At 38.4% G+C, this 23,605-nt stretch overlaps 1 protein-coding gene across 1 annotated transcript in view; it reads left to right on the top strand.

The window, feature by feature from the left end:
- The window catches only part of CRLF3 (cytokine receptor like factor 3), a 56,241-nt gene extending 35,442 nt beyond the window's left edge, over positions 1 to 20,799 (top strand). The window contains exons 7-8 of the mRNA XM_004454877.4: positions 15,768 to 15,880; positions 16,836 to 20,799. Coding sequence (XP_004454934.2) covers positions 15,768 to 15,880; positions 16,836 to 17,086 — 364 coding nt within the window. The 3' untranslated portion in view covers positions 17,087 to 20,799. The remainder of the gene's footprint in view (positions 1 to 15,767; positions 15,881 to 16,835) is intronic.
- Positions 20,800 to 23,605: the final 2,806 nt, after the last annotated feature.

The following is a 23,605-nucleotide window of genomic DNA, read 5'->3' as shown; positions in this document are numbered from 1 at the left end:
ACGCGTACGATGAAATACTATGCTGCAGTAAAGAAATGAAATGGGGACACATATGATAATATGGCTGAATCTTGAAGACATTATACTAAATGAACAAGCCAGACACAAAAGGACAAATATTGCATGGCCTCATTAATATGAACTAAATATGAAGAATAAACACATAGAATTAAAACCTGGAGAATAGGTTATTAGGAGATAAGAGGAGGGTTGGGAAGAACTACTGATGCTAAATGTATGTTGCAGTTTTGTTTTTTGGTTTTAAAGATTTATTTTTTATTTATTTATCTCACCTTCCCCCCCAGTTGTCTGCTCGCTGTGTCCATTCACTGCGTGTTCTTCTGTGACTGCTTCTATCCTTATCAGCGGCACCCAGAATATGTTTCTTTTTATTGTGTCATCTTGTTATGTCAGCTCTCCGTGTGTGCGGCGCCATTCTTGGGCAGGCTGCACTTTCTTTCGCGCTGGGCGGCTCTCCTTATGGGGCGCACTCCTTGCGCATGGGACTCCCCTACGCGGGGGACACCCCTGTGTGGCACGGCACTCCTTGCGTGCATCAGCACTGCACATGGGCCAGCTCCACACGGGTCAAGGAGGCCCGGGGTTTGAACCGTGGACCTCCCATGTGGTAGGCGGACGCCCTATTCATTGGGCCAAGTCCGCTTCCTTATGTTACAGTTTTAATTAACTTGACTGTGAAAGGGTGGACATGGATAGAGTTGACGGTAACACATTGTAGTGAATAGCAACTGGTTTATAAGTGGGATTGTGGCTGAAAAGGTTAGTCTGGGGAAGTAAATGTTAACTGAAAGAAAGCTAAAGAATAATCTAGGGACTGAATAACACAGTGAACCCAGAGGCGGAATTTATTGATCAATTTAGAGGTAATTGACAACTTCATAATCTTGAGTGTTCCAATATATTAATATGGTATATTTCTCCATTTATTTAGTTTTTTAAAAAATACGTTATATCAGAATTTTATATTTTTAGCATTCAGATCTCACACATATTTTGTTGGATTTATATCCTGAAATATTGCTAACTTTGCTTATTGTATTAGCTCTTCCTTCAGGTTCTCTTTGTAGACCTGCTGTCTGTGAATAGAGACTTATTTCTACCCTTCCAGTTGTTTGTTTCTTGTCTCATTACTTGGACTAGGTTCTAAGATTCTGAATAGGTATATTGAAAGCAGACATCCTTGCCTTGTTCCATATCTTAGCAGGAAGGCATTCAGTCTTTCACCATTAGTTATTATGCTAGTGGTAGGTTTTTTGTTTTTATCAGATTAAGGAAATTCACTTCTTGTCCTAGTTTGCCAAGAGATTTTTATCATGAATGGATGTTTAATTTTGTCAAATTATTTTTCTGTATCCAAAGATAATCATGGTTTTTCGTCTGTTGATATGATGAATTTTAATAATAGATCCTCAAATGGTGGACTAGCTGTGTATTCCCTTGAGAAACCACACTTGGTTGTCTACTATTCTTTATATATATTTTTATGTTTGATTTTTAATATTTTGTTGAGGATTTTTGTGTCTCTTCATGAGAAGGGTATTTGTGGTTTTTTTTTATTTCTCCCTTGTCTGTGTGCTCATTTTCCCTGCTTGTTGTCCCTTTGCTCATTGTGTCTGCTCGTTGTTTGCTCATCTTCTTTAGTAAGCCCCGGAAACTGAACCTGGGACCTCCCATGTGGGAGGTGGGTGCCCAACCACTTCAGTCACATCCACTTCCTGCTTGTAGTGTCTGCTTGTGTGTGAGCTCATTGTGTCAGCTTGTTCCATCTGCTTGTCTTCTTTAGGAAGCACCAGAAATGAACCCAGGACCTCCCATGTGGGAGGCGGGCACCCAACTGCTTGAGCCACATCCACTCTCCTCAGTATTGTTTTCTTATAATGTCTTTGGTTTTGGTATCAGGGTGTAATACCTCTTAAAATGAATTGGGAAGTGTTTCTTCATCTTTTATTTTCCAGAAGAGTTTGTGTAAAATTGATATTATTTCTAATCCAAATCCTATTTTAGGATTAATGTAGTAAGTAAAAGAAATATTCCTATATCAAAAATCCTTTACCATGACTTGTTCCAGTATCCCTACTCTTTTATTCTTACTCCTGAAAAGTTAAGCTGTACCATGTCCCTTTTTGTTGATACAGGACTTATTCCCTCTTCCTTAGGATAGTTTCCTGTTAGTGACACACAGACCAACTGTCTGCATTCCCAGAAGCAGTTGCAAGCTTTCCAGCAGTGTATGAGGAAACTGATGTCACTGCATCCTTGTTAGTATTAAGTAAAGCCAAAAAAAAATTCTCATTTTAATTTTATTTCTTATACTGATTATGACAATGGACATTTTTCATATGTTAATTAGCAATGCAGCTGAATTTTTTTTGTGTCTTTCCTCCAGGCATTCACTGAGGGAAGAAGGAAGTTTGAGTTTGTTTGAGAGTGAATCTGTGCCACTTAAATCTAATCAAATTAGCCAACTTGCAGATTTATAGGAGTAAAATAGTTTTCTTGTTGCCATCAAACCCTTTTATTTAGATCATTTTCTTTCTCAGAATATTTTTACCTTTAAGAAAATTATCAGTCAGAACTTTCAGCTTTAATATATGCAGTAGATACATTCCTACCAACTTGTATATAAATTGATTTATTGATTGTATCTTATTTTTTACTTTTTAAAAAGATTTATTTAATTTATTTATTTCTCCCCATACCCTCATTGTTTGTACTTGCTGTGTCTGCATCTTCCTTGTTTATTTAGGAGGCGCCGACCAAACCTGGGACGTCTGATGTGGGAGCGGGGCAGCTAATCCCTTGAGCCACCTCTGTTCCCTGCTTTGTTGTATCTCTCATTATGTTTTTCTTCTTCTATCTCTTGTTGCATCAGTTTGCCATACTTGCCCATTGCACCAGCTCACTGTTTTCTTTAGGAGGCACCAGGAACCCAAACCAGGAACCTCCCGTGTGGTAGGCAGGAGCCCAATTGCTTGAGCCACATCCACTTCCCTCTTTCTCATTTTAAAATGCATCAGCAGTCACTGAACTCTAGCGTGAATTATTTTGTTTGTAATACAGTTCTTGTATTTGTAAGATTTACACTAGGATTTCTTATAGGACTTGACTTATTTATATGAAAGAAAAAGTATAATTTTTTTTAGGATGTAATTTCCTGACTATTTTGCAATTTAAAAATCACAGATTTTACTCTTTTTCTTAGTAATTCTTATTGGTGAACTAGAAAAACAATTCTGTGTTTCAGAATATTAGCTATTTATTTTCCTGGTTCATTCTATGTTCACAGCAACTTTTGTAATTTTTTTATGCCATGCTTGTCTTCTCTTTTTTCCCTAATGCTATTTTAATGGCAGAATGTTTTTACGAACTCTCTTGTGATTTATTCCAAAAAGGCCTTTTTTTTTCCTTTCCCCAGAGAACTTTCTCTCACTTCTTTGAAGGACCTTTTAATTTCAAGCAATTTATTTGAATTAATTATTCAATTAAAAAGTTGAATTACTGGTAAAATTGTATACCATAACTAATATCTGCTGTTCTCTATCCAGAATTAATAAATATTAACATATTTTTATTTTTTAGAGAAACAATAATTGGAGATATTTGGGATGAAACTTAGATCTCCTTTGTTCTCCATATACCTCTCTCTCTATATATATACATATTTAGCCATATAGTACTTTCTGGGTTTTATTTTATATTTTATTATTTTATTATCCTCACCCCCACCATGACTCCTTGTCTGTTCATTGTTTTGCTTGGTGTCTGCTTGTTATTTTTGCTTGTTGTCTGCTCATTGTCTGTTTGTTTTTTCTTTAGAAGGCACTGGGAACCAAAACTGGTACCTATCATGTGGGAGGTGGCGCTCAAATGCTTGAGCCACATTTGCTCCTTGCTTATTTGTTTTTACTCATTGATTTTGCTCACTGTCTGCTCATTGTTTTTGCTCCATGTCTGCTTGTTGTCTGCTTGTTGTTTTTGCTCCATCCCTACTGGCTGTCTGCTTGTTGTCTTTCTTCTTTAAGAGACACCGGGAAAGAAACCCAGGTCCTCCCGTGTGAGAGGCAGGCACCCAACTGCTTGAGCCACATCTGCTCCCCAGGATTTTTTTTTAACATAATTTCAGAGTTACAGTAAAATTGCAAGAATAGGACAGAAAACTCTCAAATATCCTTGACTGAAATTTTCCAGTACTTTATTTGCTTTTTCATTTTGTCTATTTTTTTCAGAATCATTTTTATTATTTCCTAAAACAAAGAACTTTTCAAAATCAGAAAATTAACATTGATAGAATACTGTTATCTATCCTACATACCCTATCACATTCAATTGTTCCAAATAGTGTTCTTTATAGAAAAAAAACTTGGATCATGTGTTATATTCAATTGTCATATCTCTGTAGCTGCTACTAATGTGTAATAATTCCTGTCTTGATTTTCATGACATTGACTTTTTTTAAAGAATACAGTGCCATTTTTTTTATAGAATGTCCTTTAATTTGCATTACTCTGATGTTTCCTTAAGAGTGGATATAAGTTATACATCTTTGGCAAGAATATTATAGAAGTGATATTGTTTCATCTTTGTGTATCATATCAGAAGCCAAACTTACAAACATGTAAGTTTGTCATGTTACTGATGCTGTTTTTTTTCCCCTAAGAAATCAATTTTATTGGTAGATACTAATAAAGCATACAGTTCATCCAAAGTGTACAATCAGTAGTATTTGGTATAATCACATAATTATGCATTCATCACTTCAATCATTATTATAGCATTATCCTTATTTCAATAATAATAATATAATAATAATAAACAAAACATAGACAAACAAGAAAATTCTTCATTTATGAATCTCTATGCTTCCCTTGCCATACATAGCTGCTATTCCTGGCAATTCTTGCACATTTATTTTTCAAGCAGTTTTATTGAGATATATTCATATTATCATATTATCTATCCGAATTGTATAATCAGTGACTTTTTGTATAATCACAATGTTGTGCATTCATCGTCACAAAAAGTTTGAGAATTATTTCATTGCTCCAAAAAGAAAAACTCCAAACCCCTTAGCATTCATCTCTCAATCCCTCTTTTCTTCCCCAGCCCTATGTAACCATCTAATTTCATCTTTTTAAAATTTTTATTTATTTATTTATCTATCTATCTATTTATTTATTTATTTATCTCCCCTTCACCCCCACCCTGGTTGTCTGTTCTCTGTGTCCATTTGCTGCGTCTTTGTCTGCTTCTGTTGTCAGCGGCACGGGAATCTGTGTTTCTTTTTGTTGCGTCATCTTGTTGTGTCAGCTCTCCGTGTGTGCGGCACCATTCCTGGGCAGGCTGCACTTTCTTTCGCGCTGGGCGGCTCTCCTTACAGGGCGCACTCCTTGCACGTGGGGCTCCCCTACGTGGGGGACACCCCTGCGTGGCAGGGCACTCCTTGCGCGCATCAGCACTGTGCGTGGGCCAGCTCCACACTCAAGGAGGCCTGGGGTTTGAACCGCAGACCTCCCATGTGGTAGGCGGACGCGCTATCCACTGCGCCAAGTCTGCTTCCCCTAATTTCATCTTTATAATTGATTTATATTTTACATTTTTAACAAACCAATTTTATTGATACATATTGATAAAGCATACAATTCATACAAAGTGTGCAGTCAGTGGTATTTGGTATAATCAGAGTTGTGCATTCATCACCTCAGTCATCATTAGAGCATTTTCATTATTTCAATAATGATAGTAATAATAAACAAAAAACAAACTAGCAAGAAAATTCTTCACCCCTCGATGTCTATGCTTCCTCTGGTGTATATAGTTGCTATTTCTGGCTATGCTTGCACAATTATTTACTCATTTATTTATTTAGCAGTTTTATTGAGATATGTTCATATACCATACGATCTATTCAGTATATAATCAATGGGTTTAGTATAATTAGCATGTTGTGCTTTCATCACCACAAATAATTTTAGAACAATTTCATTACTTCAAAAAGAAAAACTCCACACCCCTTAGCAGTCCTTCCCCAGCCCTACATAACCACTAATCTAACTTCATCTTTATATATTTACATTTTATATAAATGGAATGATAAAATATGTAGTACTTTGTGTCTGGTTTCTTTCCCTTAACATAATGGTTTTTTTTTTGGTCTGATATTAACATTTTGTATTAACATACATTTGTTCAACTTCAAAGTTAAACAGTCTTGTATGTGTAATTTTACCCATATTCTTATTACAAATGTGGTTTGACTATGCTGTACAGTTCAGTGTTATGTTTTTTAGCTTTCTTTTTAGTAATACACATAACCTTAAACTTTGGTTTAAACCCCTTTCACACCCACAAAATAGTACTGGTAGTTACAAACATTATGTTCAGCTTTTACCTCTTCTATTCAATTTCAAAGTTTAACACATATCCTTTTTACCAATTCTGCACAAGTTAGCCCTCAGGTTTCCATTCTCTAACCGTATTCTATTTCCTGATGACCCATATTCAAGTTATTAACTCCATGAGATTACACAATATATTTATTTCATAGTAGCGTGATCAAACAGTATCTGTCCTTTTGTGTCTGGTTTCCTTCACTCAACATAATGTCTTCCAGGTTCATCCATGTGGTCATATGCTCTATTTATTTATTTGTTTGTTTGTTTATTTCTCTCTCCTTCCTCCCCCCATCCTGTTGTCTGCTCTCTGTGTCCATCCGCTGTGTGTTCTTTTGTGTCTGCTTACATTATTGTCAGCAGCACTAGGAATCTGTGTCTCTTTTTGTTGCATCATCTTGCTGCATCAGCTGTCTGTGTGGTGCCATTCCTGGGCAGGGTGCACTTTTTTCGCACCGGACAGCTCTCCTTATGGGGTGCATTCCTTGTGCTTGGGCCTCCCTTATGCAGGGGACACCCCAGCATGGCAGGACACTCCTTGCGCTCATCAGCACTGAGAATGGGCGAGCTCATCACACAGGTCAGGAGGCCCTGGGTTTGAACCCTGGACCTCCCATATGGTAGGCAGACACTCTATCAGTTGAGCCAAATCTGCTTCCCTGCTCTTTTTGATTACTCATTGTATGCAGTATCACTTTACAACCATTCACTTTTAGTCGGTTTGTATCCCTGGGACTAAGATGAGTCTCTTGTAGGCAGCCATATGGATGGCTCTTGTTTTTTTTTTTGTTTTTTTTTTTAAAGATTTATTTATTTATTTAATTTCCCCCCCTCCCCTGGTTGTCTGTTCTTGGTGTCTTTTTGCTGCGTCTTGTTTCTTTGTCCGCTTCTGTTGTCGTCAGCGGCACGGGAAGTGTGGGCGGCGCCATTCCTGGGCAGGCTGCTCTTTCTTTTCACGCTGGGCGGCTCTCCTTATGGGCGCACTCCTTGCGCGTGGGGCTTCCCCACGCAGGGGACACCCTTGCGTGGCACGGCACTCCTTGCGCGCATCAGCACTGCGCATGGCCAGCTCCACACGGGTCAAGGAGGCCCAGGGTTTGAACCGCGGACCTTCCATATGGTAGACGGACGCCCTAACCACTGGGCCAAAGTCCTTTTCCCATTGTTTGTTTTTTTTTAATCCATTTTGTCAGCCTGTATCTTTTGATTTGGGGATTTAATCCATTCACATTCAATCATTGCTGTAAATGCATTTTTTTTTAAGATTTATTTTTTATTTATTTCTCTCCCCTTCCCCTCCCCGCCAGTTGTCTGCTCTCTGTGTCCCTTCTCAATGTCGTCTTCTGTGACCGCTTCTATCCTTATCAGCAGCACCCAGAATCTGTGTTACGTTTTATTGTGTCATCTTGTTGTGTTAGCTCTCTGTGTGTGCGGTGTCATTCTTGGGCAGGCTGCACTTTCTTTTTCGCTGGGTGGCTCTCCTTATGGGGAGCACTCCTTGTGCGTGGGGCTCCCCTACTTTGGGGACACCCCTGCGTGGCACGGCACTCCTTGCCCGCATCAGCATTGCTCATGGCCCAGCTCCACAAGCGTCAAGGAGGCCCAGGGTTTGAACTATGGACCTCCCATGTGGTAGGTGGACACCCTATCCATTGGGCCAAGTCCGCTTCTCTGTAAATGCATATTGCTTCCACTATTTATTCTTTGCTTTTATATGTCATATCTTATTTTCATCTGTCTTTTTATTCTTTTGGTTATCCTTTCTACTATTCTTGTCTTCTGTACTCTCCTCCAAGCTTCTCTTTTCTGTTTTTTTCTTTCAGGGTATAAGGCTCTTCTTAATATTTCCTGCAAAGATGGATTCTTTTTTATGGACCCTCTTAGTTTCTGTTTATTTGTGAATATTTTAAACTCACCTTCTTATTTGAAGGACAGTTTTGCTGGATAAAGAATTCTTGGCCTACAGTGTTTCCCTTTCAGTGTCCTAATTGTATTATACCACTGTCTTCTTGCCTCCATGGTTTCTGAAGGGAAATCCACATGTTAAGTCTTAGTGGACATCCTTTGTATGTGATGGTTTGCTTCTCCTTGCTCTTCTCAGAATTGTTTCTATGTTTTTGATGTTTGACATTCTGAGTTATATGTGTCTTGGAGTAGGTCTATTTGTAAAATTTCCCAACTCTCACAAAGAAATAAATGTGTAATTTCATTTCTTTTATGAGAGTTAGGAAATTTATAGCCATTATTTCCTCAAGTTCTCTTTCTATCTCTTTTCTTTTCTTTTCTTCTTCTAGAATTCCCATGACACATATGTTGTTGCATTTCATGTTATCATTCAACTCCCTTAGCCCCTGCTCTATTTTTTTCCATTATGTTCTTTTCTCTCTTCTATTTCAGATGTTCTGTCTTCTGTATCACTTATTCTTTCCTCATTTAGAGTCTGCTGTTGTATCTCTCTAATGTGTTTTGATCTCAACTATTGTGTCTTTCACTTCCACAAACTGTTACTTTTCTATTCAGGTTTTCAAATTCTTCTTTGTGCTTGCTCAGTGTCTTCTTTTTCTTTTCTTTTTTTATTGTTTATTTATTTTTCTTTTTTCCCCCCTCTCTCTTCTCCTCCCCTACCCTGTTGGTTTTTGCTATCTGTGTCCATTCGCTGTGTGATCTTCTGTATCTGTTTCTTTTTTTGTCTTCTCATTTTTCTCCTCTAGGATTTACCAGGATTCAATCCTAGCAACATCTGATGTGGAGAGAGGTATTCTGTCAATTGCGCCACCTCAATTCCTGGTCTCTGGTGCACTTCATTTTGACTCTTGCCTTTGTCTCTCTTTTGTTGCATCATCATCTTTCTGTGTGACTCACTTGTCCGGGCACTGGCTTAATGTGCAGGCACTAGGCTTGCTGCGCAGGCACTTGGCTCACCACATGGTCACTCGAATGGGCACTCGGCTCACCGCACGGGCACTGGCTTACCACGCAGACACTCATGGGCACTCGGCTTGCCATGCAAGTACTCTCATGGGCACTCGGCTCTCCACGCAGGCACTTGGCTCTCCACGCAGGCACTCGGCTCTCCACGCAGGCACTTGGCTCTCCACGCAGGCACTTGTGTGGGTACTTGGCTTACCACATGGGCACTTGGCTTACTGCACAGGCACTGACTTGCCACGCAGGCATGCTTTCTCTTCTTATTTTTTCCCAGGAGGCTGCAGGGATCAAACCTGAGTCCTTCCATATGGTAGGTGGAGGCCTTATCACTTGAGCAACATCTGCTTTCCTTCTTTTTCTCTCTTTTTTTTTTAGGCACCGGGGGCTGGAGATTGAACCCGGGACCTTGTATGTGGGAAGCCGATGCACAACCATTCAACCATATCAGCTTCCCTAAGTTGGTTTGTTGTTTTTTTTTTCCCATTTATTTTGCTAGTTGTTGGTTTGTTTGTTTATTTTTTGAGGCACCAGGGACCAAACCCGGGACCTCTCATGGGAAGCAGGCGCTCAACCTCTTGATCTGCCTCACCTCCCCTTAGTGTCTTTTTGATGTTCTTTGTCTCTTTAGCCATATTATCTTTCAACTCATTAATTTGATTTTGGATATTTATGTGCATCTCTTTGATTAATTGTCTCAATCCTGTGTCTCATCTGGGGCTATTCCTTGGTGTAGCCCATTTCTTCTGTTTTTCTTAGTATGGCTTGTAGTTTTTTGCTGAAATCTAGGCATCTCATTAGTATGGTGAGTTTGCTCAGATGCTCAATTTCTCTCCCTTTTGTAGGGATTTAGTGGTGAGAGGCTGTGTGTTACTGCTGTTCTTTGATTCTTGGTTTGCTCGGTTCTGGGTCTTTAGGGTTGTCCTTGTTAGTTGCTCAGATCTGGGCCCTGGACCCAGTAATGGGTTGCAGACCTCCTTCCAAGGGCCTTGGGGGATGAGTCTGTGAAGGCTGGGAAAGCCCCTCTTGTTTACTTTGAATTTCCTCACGTATTCTTCCTTGGTCCACCAGCAGATGCACCATTTGGCAGCCCTCTCAGTTCAAATCCTGGTGAAAGTGTGTTAGCTGTAGCATGGACTGAATCAATGTGATAGAAGATCCTACCTGGAGGCTAAGGGCCTCATAATTCAGCCTCTTTCAGAGGAAGTTCTTCAACCTTTGCTGGCAGCCCCATCCCTTTTCTCCATGTAGGAACTAATTCCACTCCCTTCTGTGTCTTCAACAACCAGTCCAGGTCAGTAGAGAGGAGATTATGAGAGTCGGCTCTCTTTAGTCCCTTGCGGCCCTCAAGGCAAACTGACGCAGCGCCACCTGACCTGGAAGGGCTCCTGGGACACAGCACACCAAATATGTGGGTCAAAAATTACCCAGGTCTTAGGCTGTGTCCCTCTCTCTCCTCTTTCATGGGGAGGTGGATTCCTGGGGTCCTCTTTTTCTGTACCCGCTGGTCCCAAGGCCCGAGAATTCAAAAGTGTCTATAGAGTGGGGGAGTGTGTCAGCAATTGCAGCTACAGCTTTTAACACATGGTTTTGTTGTGATTCTTTTCCTTTGGCACTCTCTTTTGGGTGGCATCCAGCCTTCCCCTGGTGTCCTACATCCTAGAAGATTTTTTTCCAGACCATTTCTGCCTGTCCTCTAGCTATTTTTCTGTGAGAGAACACACATCTTCCCAGAAGTCCTCTGATGCTAAGTTTAATTACTTGGTTAAAGAGGTAGGTATCTGCCGGGTTTCTCTGTTATAGTTTATAGTCAATAAGTACCTTGTGAGGAAATAGTTGAATATATGTAAATTCCTGTCACTCATCATTTACCCACTAGTTTACCATCTATTGATAATTCTTGCCTGAATTGATTATTATGATAGTTGCCAAATGATAACTTTTCTTATTCCATCATTCCTTCTACATTTATTAGTTTGTATTCTACTATAAGAGTTTTTCCTTCACCTGTATTTATGTATCTATCTATATATCAGTATGGTTTCATGGATTCCTCTTTTATTCCATGGGTTATAATCCATAACCTTTTTTTTTCATTTTGAAAACAATTTACTGCAGTATATCATTCCTATATGAACATACATAAATAATAAGTATATAGCAAAAGTCATAAATTTACAAAGCAAACATGCATAACATCATACAGGGCTCCTATACATCACCCCACCACAAGTACCTTGCATTGTTGTGGAACACTTGTAACAAATTATGTAACAGCATCATCAAAGTATCACTACTAACTATAGTCCATATCATACACTTGGTATGATATGGTTTTTTCTTCAACCTACCCTATTGTTTTTTTTGTTATTCATAAACCATATAATTTATCTAAAGTGTGTAATCATTGGCATTTGATATAATCACTGAGTTGTGCATTCGTCACTTCATGCAATATTAGAGCGTTTTTTTTCTTAGATTTATTTTTTATTTATTTCTCTCCCCTTCCCCCCTGCCCCCCCTCAGTTGTCTGCTCTCTGTGTCCATTCACTGTGTGCTCTTCTTCTGTGGCCACTTCTATCCTTATCAGCGGCACCGAGAATCCATGTTTCTTTTTGTTGCGTCATCTTGTTGTGTCAACTCTCTGTGTGTGTGGCACCATTCTTGGGCAGGCTGCACTGTCTTGCACTGGGTGGCACTCCTTATGGGGCGCACTCCTTGCGCTTGGGGCTCCCCTATGCAGGGGACACCCCTGCGTGGCAGGGCACTCCTTGCGCGCATCAGCGCTGCGCATGGGCCAGCTCCACACGGGTCATGGAGCCCCGGGGTTTGAACCGCGGACCTCCCATGTGATAGGCGGACGCCCTATGCATTGGTCCAAGTCCGCTTCCCTAGAGCATTTTTTATTACTTAAAAAAACAACCCATTATCAACCCATTAACAACTCATGTGTTAGTGCTAGTAATTACAAATCCTAAGATGTGCCTTCACCTTTTCTATTCATTTCCAAACATTTACAAACAACTTTTTACCAATTCTGTATAGATTAAACCTCAGCTTTTTGTTCTTTAACCACATTCTATCCTCTGGTGACTTACATTCTAGCTATTAATTCCATGAGTTTGCTTATTATATTTAGTTCATCATAGTGAAATCATACAATATTTGTCCTTTTGTGCCTGGCTGTCTTCATTCAACATAATGTCCTCCAGGTTCATCCATGTTGTCTTATGTTTTAGGACTTTATTTTTCCTTACAGCTGAATAATATCCCCATATGTGTATACACCACATTTTATCCATTCATTGGCTTTTGGCAATTGTGAATAATGTTGCTATGAAAAGTGTGTGTGCAGATGTCTGTTCATGTCATGGCTGTCAGTTTTTCTCAGTATATACCTAGCAGCGATGTTGCCAGGTCATAACAGCAAATCTTTATTCAGGTTCTTTAAGAACTGCCAAACAGTTCTCCACAGTCGTTGTGCCATCCTACATTCCCACCAACAGTGAAGAAGTGTTTCTCTCTTTCCACTTCCTCTCCAATACTTGTAGTTTTCTGTTTTGTTAATAGTGACCATTTTAACAGGTGTGAAATATCTCATTGTAGCTTTGATTCATATTCCTCTAACAGCCAGTTAGGGAATGTCTTTTTTTTTTTGTCATTTGTATTTCTTTAGGAAAATGTCCATTCAAGTCTTTGCCCAGTTTTTTAATTGGGTTATGTGTCTTTTTGTGGTTGAGTTATAGGATCCCTTTATAAATCATGGATATTATAAACAATACTGTAGTGCTGCAGGGAATATCCTTGTAAGGTTTACTTGTGTAGAGATGTTGGAATATTTCTACCTAGTATATACAGAAGGGAAATTGCTTGGTCATTGTCTATGCACATTTTCAGCTTCACCAGATATTGTCATATTGCTTTTCCCAATAACCATACTAAATTATATCCTCAGTGGTTGTATATGAGAATTCCTATTTATTTAAGTCCTCTCCAGAACTTAGTGTGGCCCTGTTTTTTAAAGTTTTTTCTGTCTGTTATATGGGAAATGGTATCTCATTTTATTTTTCATTTTCCATAATTTCTAATCAGGTTAGGTATCTTTTCAAGGATTTATCGGCCATTCTAGTTTTCAGGTGTGTGGATTGCCTGATTGTATACTTTGCCTATTTTACTTTTGGATTATTTCTCCTTTTGATTAATTTAAAAGAGTTTAAGAGGTTTGTAAAATTCTCTCCTTGATATGTTCTATATTCATTTTTGTTCCACATTTCTTTTTAAAATAATTGTCCCGAAATATAAAGTACAAATATAATTCCTCTCATACGTCTTTAGATTGCTGACTGGGTAAGATATGAAATTACTTCAGAAACCTGCCCATGTGTTCATTATGATATGCATGGTTGCAACTTTGCAATGAAAGACAATTTTTTAAAAAGATTTATTATTTATTTCTTCCCACCCCCTTGTTGTTTTTCACTTGCTGTGTCTGTTCATCTTCCTTATTTCTTTAGGAGGCACTGGGAGCCAAATCTGGGACCTCTGATGTGGGAGGGAGGTGCCTAATCTCTTGAGCCACCTCCACTGCCGGCTTTTGTTGTGTATCTCATTATATTTTTTCCTCCCTGCATCTCTTGTTGCATCATCTTGTTGTGTCAGCTCTCTGTCTTCTTTAGGATGCACCGGGCTCCAAATCAGCAATCTCCATGTGGTAGGCAGGAGCACAGTTGTGTAAGCCACATCTACTTCCCAATGAAAGACAATTTGAGGCCACATTGAATATAAGTAATCAGATCTATACTTGGAAAGCCACATTCCACACTACACTAATTTTTCTTTCCCTGTCTTTGCAAAGTCTGGATTTCTGAAATGGAAGTAAAGATGTAGTAATAATATGTTTACCTTATACCTAAGTTTCCTATATCTAGAGTATATGTAGAATGATGTATTGACAGATTGGAGTCCAAAACACAACAGGAAAGGCTTAAACTTTCCAAATATGAAATTTTGCAAGCAAAGTAGTGTGCTCAAAACCATAACATCTTTTTTTAAGATTACAATATCTGTTTTTCAAGGCTTTAAGTACTTGATAAACAGGATTCAACTCATTGCATGGATTTTCATATTAAAGGTTTATATGACAGCAGTAATGGTATGGTCACATTTATTATAATGGTAAACATGACAAATTTTCCATATTCCTGGAACCAGAATATAAAGTGCAAATGTGCCATTATTGCTATAGTGGTGATGCTGCAGTCAGAATTCCTGGGTTCAAAACTGGTTCAACCACTCATTAGCCAGGTGATCATGGTCAAGTTATTTGACCTTTAAAAAAATGTTCCCCTTTCTGCCTCTTTAAAATGCTTTTTTATCTTTAAAATGGATATGATTTCATAAGAGTCTGTCAAAAGGGTGAAAGGGCAGCCAACTCAATGGGAGAAAATATTTGGAAATCACATGTCTGGTAAGGGTTTAATATCCTGGACATATAAAAAGATGTTACAACTCAACAATAAAGACAAATGACCCAATAAAAAAATGGGCAAATGACTTGAATAGACATTTGTCCAAAGAAGAAATACAAATGGTGAAAAAACGTGAAAAAAATGCTCAATATCACTATTGATTAGGGAAATGCAAATCAAAACTACAGTGAGCCATCATTTCACACCTATAAGAATGGCCATGATTATAAAGACAGAAATACAAGTGTTGGAGAGGATGTGGAGATATAGGAGCACTTATTCACTGTTGGTGGGAATGCAGAATAGTACAGCCACTGTGGAGGACTGTTTGGCAGTTCCTAAAGAAGTTGAATATAGAGTTGCCACGTGACACTGCAATATCATGACTGAGTATGTATCCGGAAGAACTGAGAACAGTGACATGAACAGACATCTGCACAGCAATGTTCAGAGTGGCATTATTCACAATTGCCAAGAGATGGAAACAACCCTGATGTCCATCAACTGATGAAAGGATATACAAACTGTGGTGTATTCACACAATGGAATATTATATGCAGCTGTAAGAACAAATGAATTTGTAAAGCATGTGACAACATGGATGAACCTCAAGGACATGTAGAGCGAAGCAAGCCAGACACAAAGGACAAATAATGTGCGATTGCACTACTATGCGCTAAATGTATTGTGTAACATATTGTGTGATTCAAAAAAATTTTTATATGTATCCAGTAAAATAAAAAAAAATTTGATAATAATAGTACCTACCTTACAGGTTGTTAAGGAATTGAATGAGATTATTTTGATAGAATAGTGCTGGAATATAAGAAGTGCTCAAACATTGTTACTATTATTATGTAGAAAAGAACATTGTTATAAGATTGTTCTTTTTATGCTTAGCAGCTGTTAAATACCATGTTAAAAAAAAAATGAAGATCAAATGACCTGTTTACCTCATTTACAGAGTTGAAACTGTAGGACAACCAGACAGAAGAGACAGTATAGGAGTGTGTGCAGAAAAACAGAATGGATATGACTCTTTGCAGCGGGATCAAGCAGTGTGCATTAGTACAAATGGTAAGAGTTAACTATCATTCTTCTTGAAATATATGAATTACTATATGAATCTATCCCAATATCATATACTTATTGCATGACATAAGACATTTTAGGTCTTGGTGACATATAGCTACTGTGTACCAAGGATTGTTCTAAACCTTTTTTTTTTTTTTTTTAAATTTAAATTATTTATTTATTTTCAAAAATTACATTAAAAAAATATGAGGTCCCATTCAACCCCACCGCCCCCAACCCCCATGTTCTAAACCTTTACAAATAAATCATTTAATCCTTCTAACAAAGATGTGGATAGTAGTGTTATACCCATTTTATAGATGTTGAAAACTGAGGCACAAAGATTAAGTAATTGGCTTAAACTCAAAGAGCTAGGAAATGACTACCAGGATTTGAATCAGGCAGAACTGCCTCTGAGTTCTGGTAGTATAAGTCATCTAAGTTCATCGTATTCATTTTATAGATTAGAGTAATTGGGAAAGTTTATTTAACTTGTTATGTATCTCTGGTGCTCCTCTGTATCTTCTTCCATAGTAATCACTTTTAAAAATTACTGCTTAGACATGTTAATGTTTGTGGTGTCAGGTCAAGTGGTTGGTAGAACAAGTTTCTTGTTTATTCCATACAAAACAATCTTGCTTTTCCACAGGATGCACCTTTGTGATGGAATTAAGTTTCTTTTGATGCTATCCATACGGGAAACTCAATCTCTATTGGAAAAGTGTAGAACTCTGGACCAAAACTCTAAAGTGTGATTAATGCTTTAATGTTTTCTCCTGTCATGAGGATGAGCAAGGTTAATTCTGACATATTTAAATGCACAAACTATAATTGGGTGGCACTCCAAAATGTTTTCTTTATCTGAATTGGGAAATTAGTGGTGTTACCAATAATCTAAAAGTTGTTTCAGTTCTCTTACAGTTACTGCTCATATGTAAATGACTCTTTACTTTTTTAGGTGCGGTTTTTGTTAATGGAAAAGAAATGACTAATCAGTTGCCTGCAGTTACTTCTGGGTCCACTGTCACATTTGACATTGAAGCTGTGACTCTAGGAACCACCAATGAAGGCGGAAACTTCAAGCTTCGTGTAACTATTAGCTCAAATAACAGAGAAGTGGTTTTTGATTGGTTACTTGATCAGTCATGTAGTTCCCTTTACTTTGGATGCTCATTTTTCTATCCTGGATGGAAAGTATTAGTGTTTTAGATTTTTGGATGATTGGCTTTGGTTTGCAAGATTTTAATATACCTGTTCTCAGTTTAGTTATAATTGATAAAATATAGTTGAATTCATCTCTCAGGCAGTGGGAAATGAAAAATGTTTACTGAATTCAGTTTCGAATGTTTTAGCAATAAGATACTTGAATTTTGTGGACAAAGCCATAATGCAACCAATTTTATTTTCAGCATTGTGCCAATTGAAATAACATCATAACAAAAATCAAATTGTTTTAAAATTGGTTATTAAAATAGAAAAAGTTAATATAGTATTATTTTATTAAATCTCCATCTTTTAAGGATCCATGGACATGTAAAACTAGAATAAAAGAACAGGAATAGACCATATAAAAGGCAGAGTTATGTAATATACATTCACTTATATGCTCTCCACATGAATCTCTTGAATATTCTGTTCATGTCAGGTATTTTTCTAAGCAGTGTTGACTTTAATCTTCTGTTCAATAATCTCTAAGTTCCAAAAGCATTATAGTGTTTGCATTTTTAAAATCCTGAGCAAATGTCTACATTAATCAAAGTATTTTCTTTTATTTTTCTACTTCAGTTCATGATAGACTAAAGGATTTTTACAGGGTAAAACTACTTATGGAATTAGCAAACACAGCAGTGTTAGCCATTTCACAGGTATATAATATGCCCATGTGCATATCCAGACTCAGTGATATGCATGTGTCCTTTGTAGCATATGCTCTGCAGTTTAATGTCAGTTTGAGAAATGGTCTTTTAGTGGACCCAACAAATATAGCATAAATATTTGATCTATTTTTTTGAAAACTTAAATTTCTGTAAAATATTTATTTGACGAACTTGGTTTGTAAAAATGATGGTCTTGTGTTTTAGCCTACAAATTTTTTTTTAATGTGAAATTTTTTTTTTTTTTTTTTTTTTATGAGTAGAAAAGTGTTTAGGAAAGCAAGTTTGCTATTTTTGTAAGATAATTTATTTGGGAATTCAAATTCCCTGTTAGACAATCATGACCTTTTCCGTTACCTTTTATATTAAGGTAGCCTTTCACTTTGGTTAGTGATTGTTAAAAAGATGTGCTAGAATGTAGATGCCTTGTCCAGCTATCTGAAGCAAAATTTAAAAAACCCTAAAAGTTTACATACATGTAAACTTTTTCTATGAAATTAATGAATCCATTTTAATCCACTTTCCTTATTAACCATATACTGTTCAATAGAAGGGGAAGAGAAAAGGGCTTCTTGTGTAACTTATGAAAGGATATCTTTTTCTTTCTAATATTCTACATGTTTGATACCAAGCTTGTTACCTGACACATAACATGCGCACAGTAAATGTTGGGTGAAATTAAAGTAGATGGGTAATTTTCTCCAGATCTTCTTTATGACATTCTCTTCATTCAGTACATATTTATTGAATATTTTTGTTTCTAATCCTCTATAGGAGAATGGTATCTTAAATTTATGCCTGTGGAATCAATTTGCCTTTTCACAAAAGTGACTTACACCTATTTAATTGTAGGCAGGAGTGAATTATAATTTTTTTTTTTAGGAGGTACTGGGGATTTAACCCCAGACCTTGGAAATGGGAAGCAGGCGCTCAACCACTGAGCTATACCCACTCCCCTGTAATATTTTTTTTTCCCCTTAGTATTTTTAACTCTGAAAATAAATATTGATTTTCTTTTTTCTTGGACTGTGAACTGAAGTTTTTTTTTAAGGCAGCTCATTCTGTTCAAATAGATAAAGGAACCAAGTATTCCAAAACTATTTGTGTGCAAATATTAAATGCCTACTCTTTACTAGACCTTGTACTTGGAGAAAAGAGAGAGTTTGGGTGAATATAATAAGAGTTGACATTTATTGCACCCCTACTATATGCCAGACACAGTGCTGAATTTTTGAAATACATTGTTTTTCATGTTGAATCCATATACCATATTTACGATGTTGATATTACTATTTCAAGAGATGTGAACCTATTTGTTTAAGGTTAGGGCTGGTAACTAGTCTAGCCATGACTCTAGCCCCAAATGTTTCACTACAGAGTTCCAACTGTGAACTACTATGTTTTTGGGAGAAGTAGATGCTAAGGGGAAAGCTCCAAATGTAGATAATAACTTAGGGAAAAATAAGTGATAGAAATTGCTAGAGTAGCATGAAGAAAGACTGAATCTGCTTGAAGACCTCAGGGAGTTACTCTTTTGAGTTGTGTCTTAAAAGATTAGTATAAACTTAATAAGGTCAGAAAAACTGGCATCCAAAGCAGAAGGGGGAGATTTTGCAAAGTCATCACAAATGGATGAACAGGGTATGCTTGAGCATTCCCCAAGATCATGGTGGTAGTAGTGGGTGTGAGATTGGAGTACTGGGATTAGATTGTAAGGCCTGTATACTAAGTAAAAGAATTAGAATTTAATTGATACTATAGGTAAAAAAGGTTTATTTTCAAAAGATGAGTTGGAATGAGAAAGACCTGTCAGTAGACTGCCATCATTAAGAGAAATGAAACTGTAAAATGAGCCAGTCAGTGGAAGTAGGGATGTATATCCAATAAATAGTTGAATTAGACCCAAAAGGACTTGATGATTGATGTGAGAGTATAAGAAAGAGTTAAACTGGATTTGTAGCCTGATTGGTTGGTGACATCCATAACTAGAGAAGTAATTTTCACTAGAATAGAACTTTATCTTTAGTTTTGAGTTGTCTACTTTAATGAACATATGGACAAAGTACAGTTTAAAGAAGAGTCTGGAAAGTTTGATAAATTGTCTCTGTGCCATATTGGGCTTGCTACTATAAGGAACAGGATTCTACAGTGCTTCATGTTTTCTCTCTGCCTCGTAATCATTCTGGATAAACTGCAAAAGTTTAAAATATTATAATTGATTATGCTAAAGGCTGGTTTGTTTTTACATGCATTTTAGGATACATTCATTTATTTAATTAAAATGTACTGTATGGGAGAATGGATGTGGCTCAAGCAGTTGAGTGCCCACCTCCCACATTGGAGGTCCCAAGTTCAGTTTTCAGTGCCTCCTGATAAAACCAAAAAAAAAAACAAAGAAGCAAAATGATTTTAAAACCAACTCAGGGAAGCCAGTGTAGCTCAGTTGTTGAGTGCCATCTTCCCACGTACAAGGTTCCAGGTTCAATCCCCAGCCCCTGGTACCTCAAAAAAAAAAAAAAAGAAGTACTATATGGATTCAGGGAAAATAGTGGATAGTGGTGGTAACAGTTTAGTTTTTAATATCTCATAATTCCCAGATAGAAATAGAGCAACTAGATAGATAGCAAAAGCAAAATCCTGTGAACAACATTTACAACAAGACTAGGTCACAGGGTATTCCCATGAATCCCAAAATATAAGCCAATGGAGAGAAACTACCAACAGCTGTAAGACCTGCATGGTGTCAGTTACCTGTGCAGGAGAGGAAGAAGGGGCAGAGTCTGACAGATCTGAGAACAGAAGCATCCCAGAATAGCTAAGAGGTACACAATACTGTGGCAGTGTGGGAATAGCAGCTAAAACTGCTCCCCTCCAGTATGACGTGAGTGCAAGGGGACCAGCCCATGGTAAGAGGGTCTGAAGGAACTGGTGTGGTCTGTCCCTTATGAACTCTTAAAATCAACCTGCTGGGCTATCTTTTAGGCCCACACTCAGGAAGAACTTCTGGGAGTAGAATTAAAATTGAGCAGGATAGATCCAAAGAGAAAAGGAAAGAGAAATTCTAAACCAAAGTGAGGGAAGGGAAAATCCCAGATAGGAAATCCCAGAAAGCTAGTCACTATATTTCTGAACCTGACACAAAAATAACAGAAGAGGAAGCTCTGTAAAGTTAGAAAAGCTTTCTTGAACTCTGTCACATTCAAGTTTGGAAAAATTTAAGTGACATAAAAATATTGATGAAGGGGAGTGGGTGTAGCTCAGTGTTTGAGCACCTGCTTCCCATGTACAGGGTCCCAGGTTCTATCTCTGGTGCCTCTTTAAAAAAAAAAATTGACAAAAATTATCAAGGAAAAATCCTATATAGTTATTATAAGAAAAAAAGATTAGGTAGCAGAATAACATCCTTACAGACAATGAAGGCATGCTGGAAAGATATGTACATACAATAAATTGTTTATATTTTGAAATGAATTCAGGGAACATTGTTACTATGTTCCCTTACTGAAGAATTTACTAGAAAGTGAGTTTCAGACATCAAAATGATGACATCATTTAGAGAGTCATCAACATAAGGACTGATGGTGAGCTTTAAATACATAGTTACCCATAGAGTTAAGACTAAATGATGGCTATGAGAGATAATATAGTATGTAATGGCTGTGTGTTCTGATAAAGTAAATAAAGTACAACTCTTAAAAAATGGGAGTCGGGAAACGGACTTTGGCCCAGTGGTTAGGGCGCCCGTCTACCACATGGGAGGTCCGCGGTTCAAACCCCGGGCCTCCTTGACCCGTGTGGAGCTGGCCATGTGCAGCGCTGATGCGCGCAAGGAGTGCCGTGCCACGCAAGGGTGTCCCCCGCGTGGGGGAGCCCCAGGTGCAAGGAGTGCGCCCGTGAGGAAAGCCGCCCAGCGTGAAAAGAAAGAGCAGCCTGCCCAGGAATGGCGCCGCCCACACTTCCCGTGCCGCTGACGACAACAGAAGCGGACAAAGAAACAAGACGCAGCAAATAGACACCAAGAACAGACAACCAGGGAGGGGGGGGAATTAAAATAAATTAAAAAAAAAAAAAAAAAGGGAGTCAATGCAAAAAGCATCTTTTATAGTGTTTTCAGTAATCATATTGATGATAGTATTATGCTGTTATTCTGTGACTGTTATAAGTGTAAAATGGGGTAAAACAAATGAAGAGTTAAGAGATATTCTTATTTTGTCATTCTCTGTGTCCTAGAATTAGAGAAATAGGATTCTTTGTATGGAAGAAAGGATATATATGAAAAAACATTCATACATACATTTCCTAGGTCTGTGTATTGAAAAACTAGAAACACTGGCTAACTCAGTAGCAATGAGCATCCTTAGTGATCTTTTTTTTTTTTTAATTTGTTTTTATTTCTTTCCCCTTCCCCCCGTTTCTGCTCTCTGTGTCCATTCGCTGTGTGTTCTTCTGTATCTGCTTACATTCTTGTCATACGGCACTGGGAAAACTGTTGCGTCATCTTGCTGTGTCAGCTCTCCGTGTTCCGCGTGTGCGGTGCCACTCCTGGGTGGACTGTGCTTTTTTCGCATGGGGTGACTCTACTTGCAGGGCGCACTTCTTGAGCGTGGGGCTCCCCTATGCGCAGGACACCTCTGAGTGGCACGGCACTCCTTGTGTGCTGCAGCACTGCACATGGGCCAGCTCACCCACATGGGCCAGGAGGCCCGGGGTGTGAACCGTGGACCTCCCATGTGGTAGACGGACGCCCTATCCATTGGGCCAAGTCCGCTTCCCTCTGCTATTTTAGATAAGGAAGTCGTTCCGATTTTTCTGAAATTCTTTCGGACATTTGAGCAGAGACAGGTGAAGGAGTATGTCATACAGGTAATCTGAGTTTATTGGTCAGGGTAAAGTGCATGAAACAAAAAGTTAATAGTTATTTTGAATAGACAGAGACTTAAGGGTGATGGAAAAGTTTAAGTAACGGATGGTGGTGATAGTAGCTCAACACTTTGAATGTTAATTAACACCACTGAATTACATATTTGCAAGTGGTTGAAATGGGAAATTTTATGCTGTGTATATTTATCACAATAGATTAAAAAAAAACAACCAGGCCTATAGAACATTACAACCCAAGGAATCAATCCTAGTGTAAACCATTGACTTTAAGTTAGTAATGTAATAATACTGATTCATCATTTATTTATTTATTTTTTTAAAGATTTATTTATTTATTTAATTCCTCCCCCTCCCCTGGTTGTCTGTTCTTGGTATCTATTTGCTGCGTCTTGTTTCTTTGTCCGCTTCTGTTGTCGTCAGCGGCACGGGAAGTGTGGGCGGCGCCATTCCTGGGCAGGCTGCTCTTTCTTTTCACGCTGGGCGGCTTTCCTCACAGGCGCACTCCTTGCGCGTGGGGCTCCCTCACGCGGGGGACACCCTTTGCGTGGCACGGCACTCCTTGCGCGCATCAGCACTGTGCATGGCCAGCTCCACACGGGTCAAGGAGGCCCGGGGTTTGAACCGCGGACCTCCCATATGGTAGATGGACGCCCTAACCACTGGGCCAAAGTCCGTTTCCCTGATTCATCATTTATAACAAATGTACCACATTAATCAAAATGTTAGGGAAGCGGATTTTACTCAACGGATAGACCATCCACCTACCACATGGGAGGTCCGCAATTCAAACCCAGGGCCTCCTGACCCATGTGGTGAGCTGGCCCACACGCAGTGCTGATGCACACAGGGAATGCCAAGCCACGCAGGGGTGTCCCCCGCATAGGGGAGCCCCACGCGCAAGGAGTACACCCTGTAAGGAGAGCCACTCAGCGTGAAAAAAGTGCAGCCTGCCCTGGAGTGATGCCACACACAC

This window comes from Dasypus novemcinctus, chromosome 21, assembly GCF_030445035.2.
Source record: "Dasypus novemcinctus isolate mDasNov1 chromosome 21, mDasNov1.1.hap2, whole genome shotgun sequence".
Lineage (NCBI taxonomy): Eukaryota > Metazoa > Chordata > Mammalia > Cingulata > Dasypodidae > Dasypus > Dasypus novemcinctus.
Note: the sequence above shows the minus strand (reverse complement) of the source record. Positions and strands in the feature narration are given on the sequence as shown.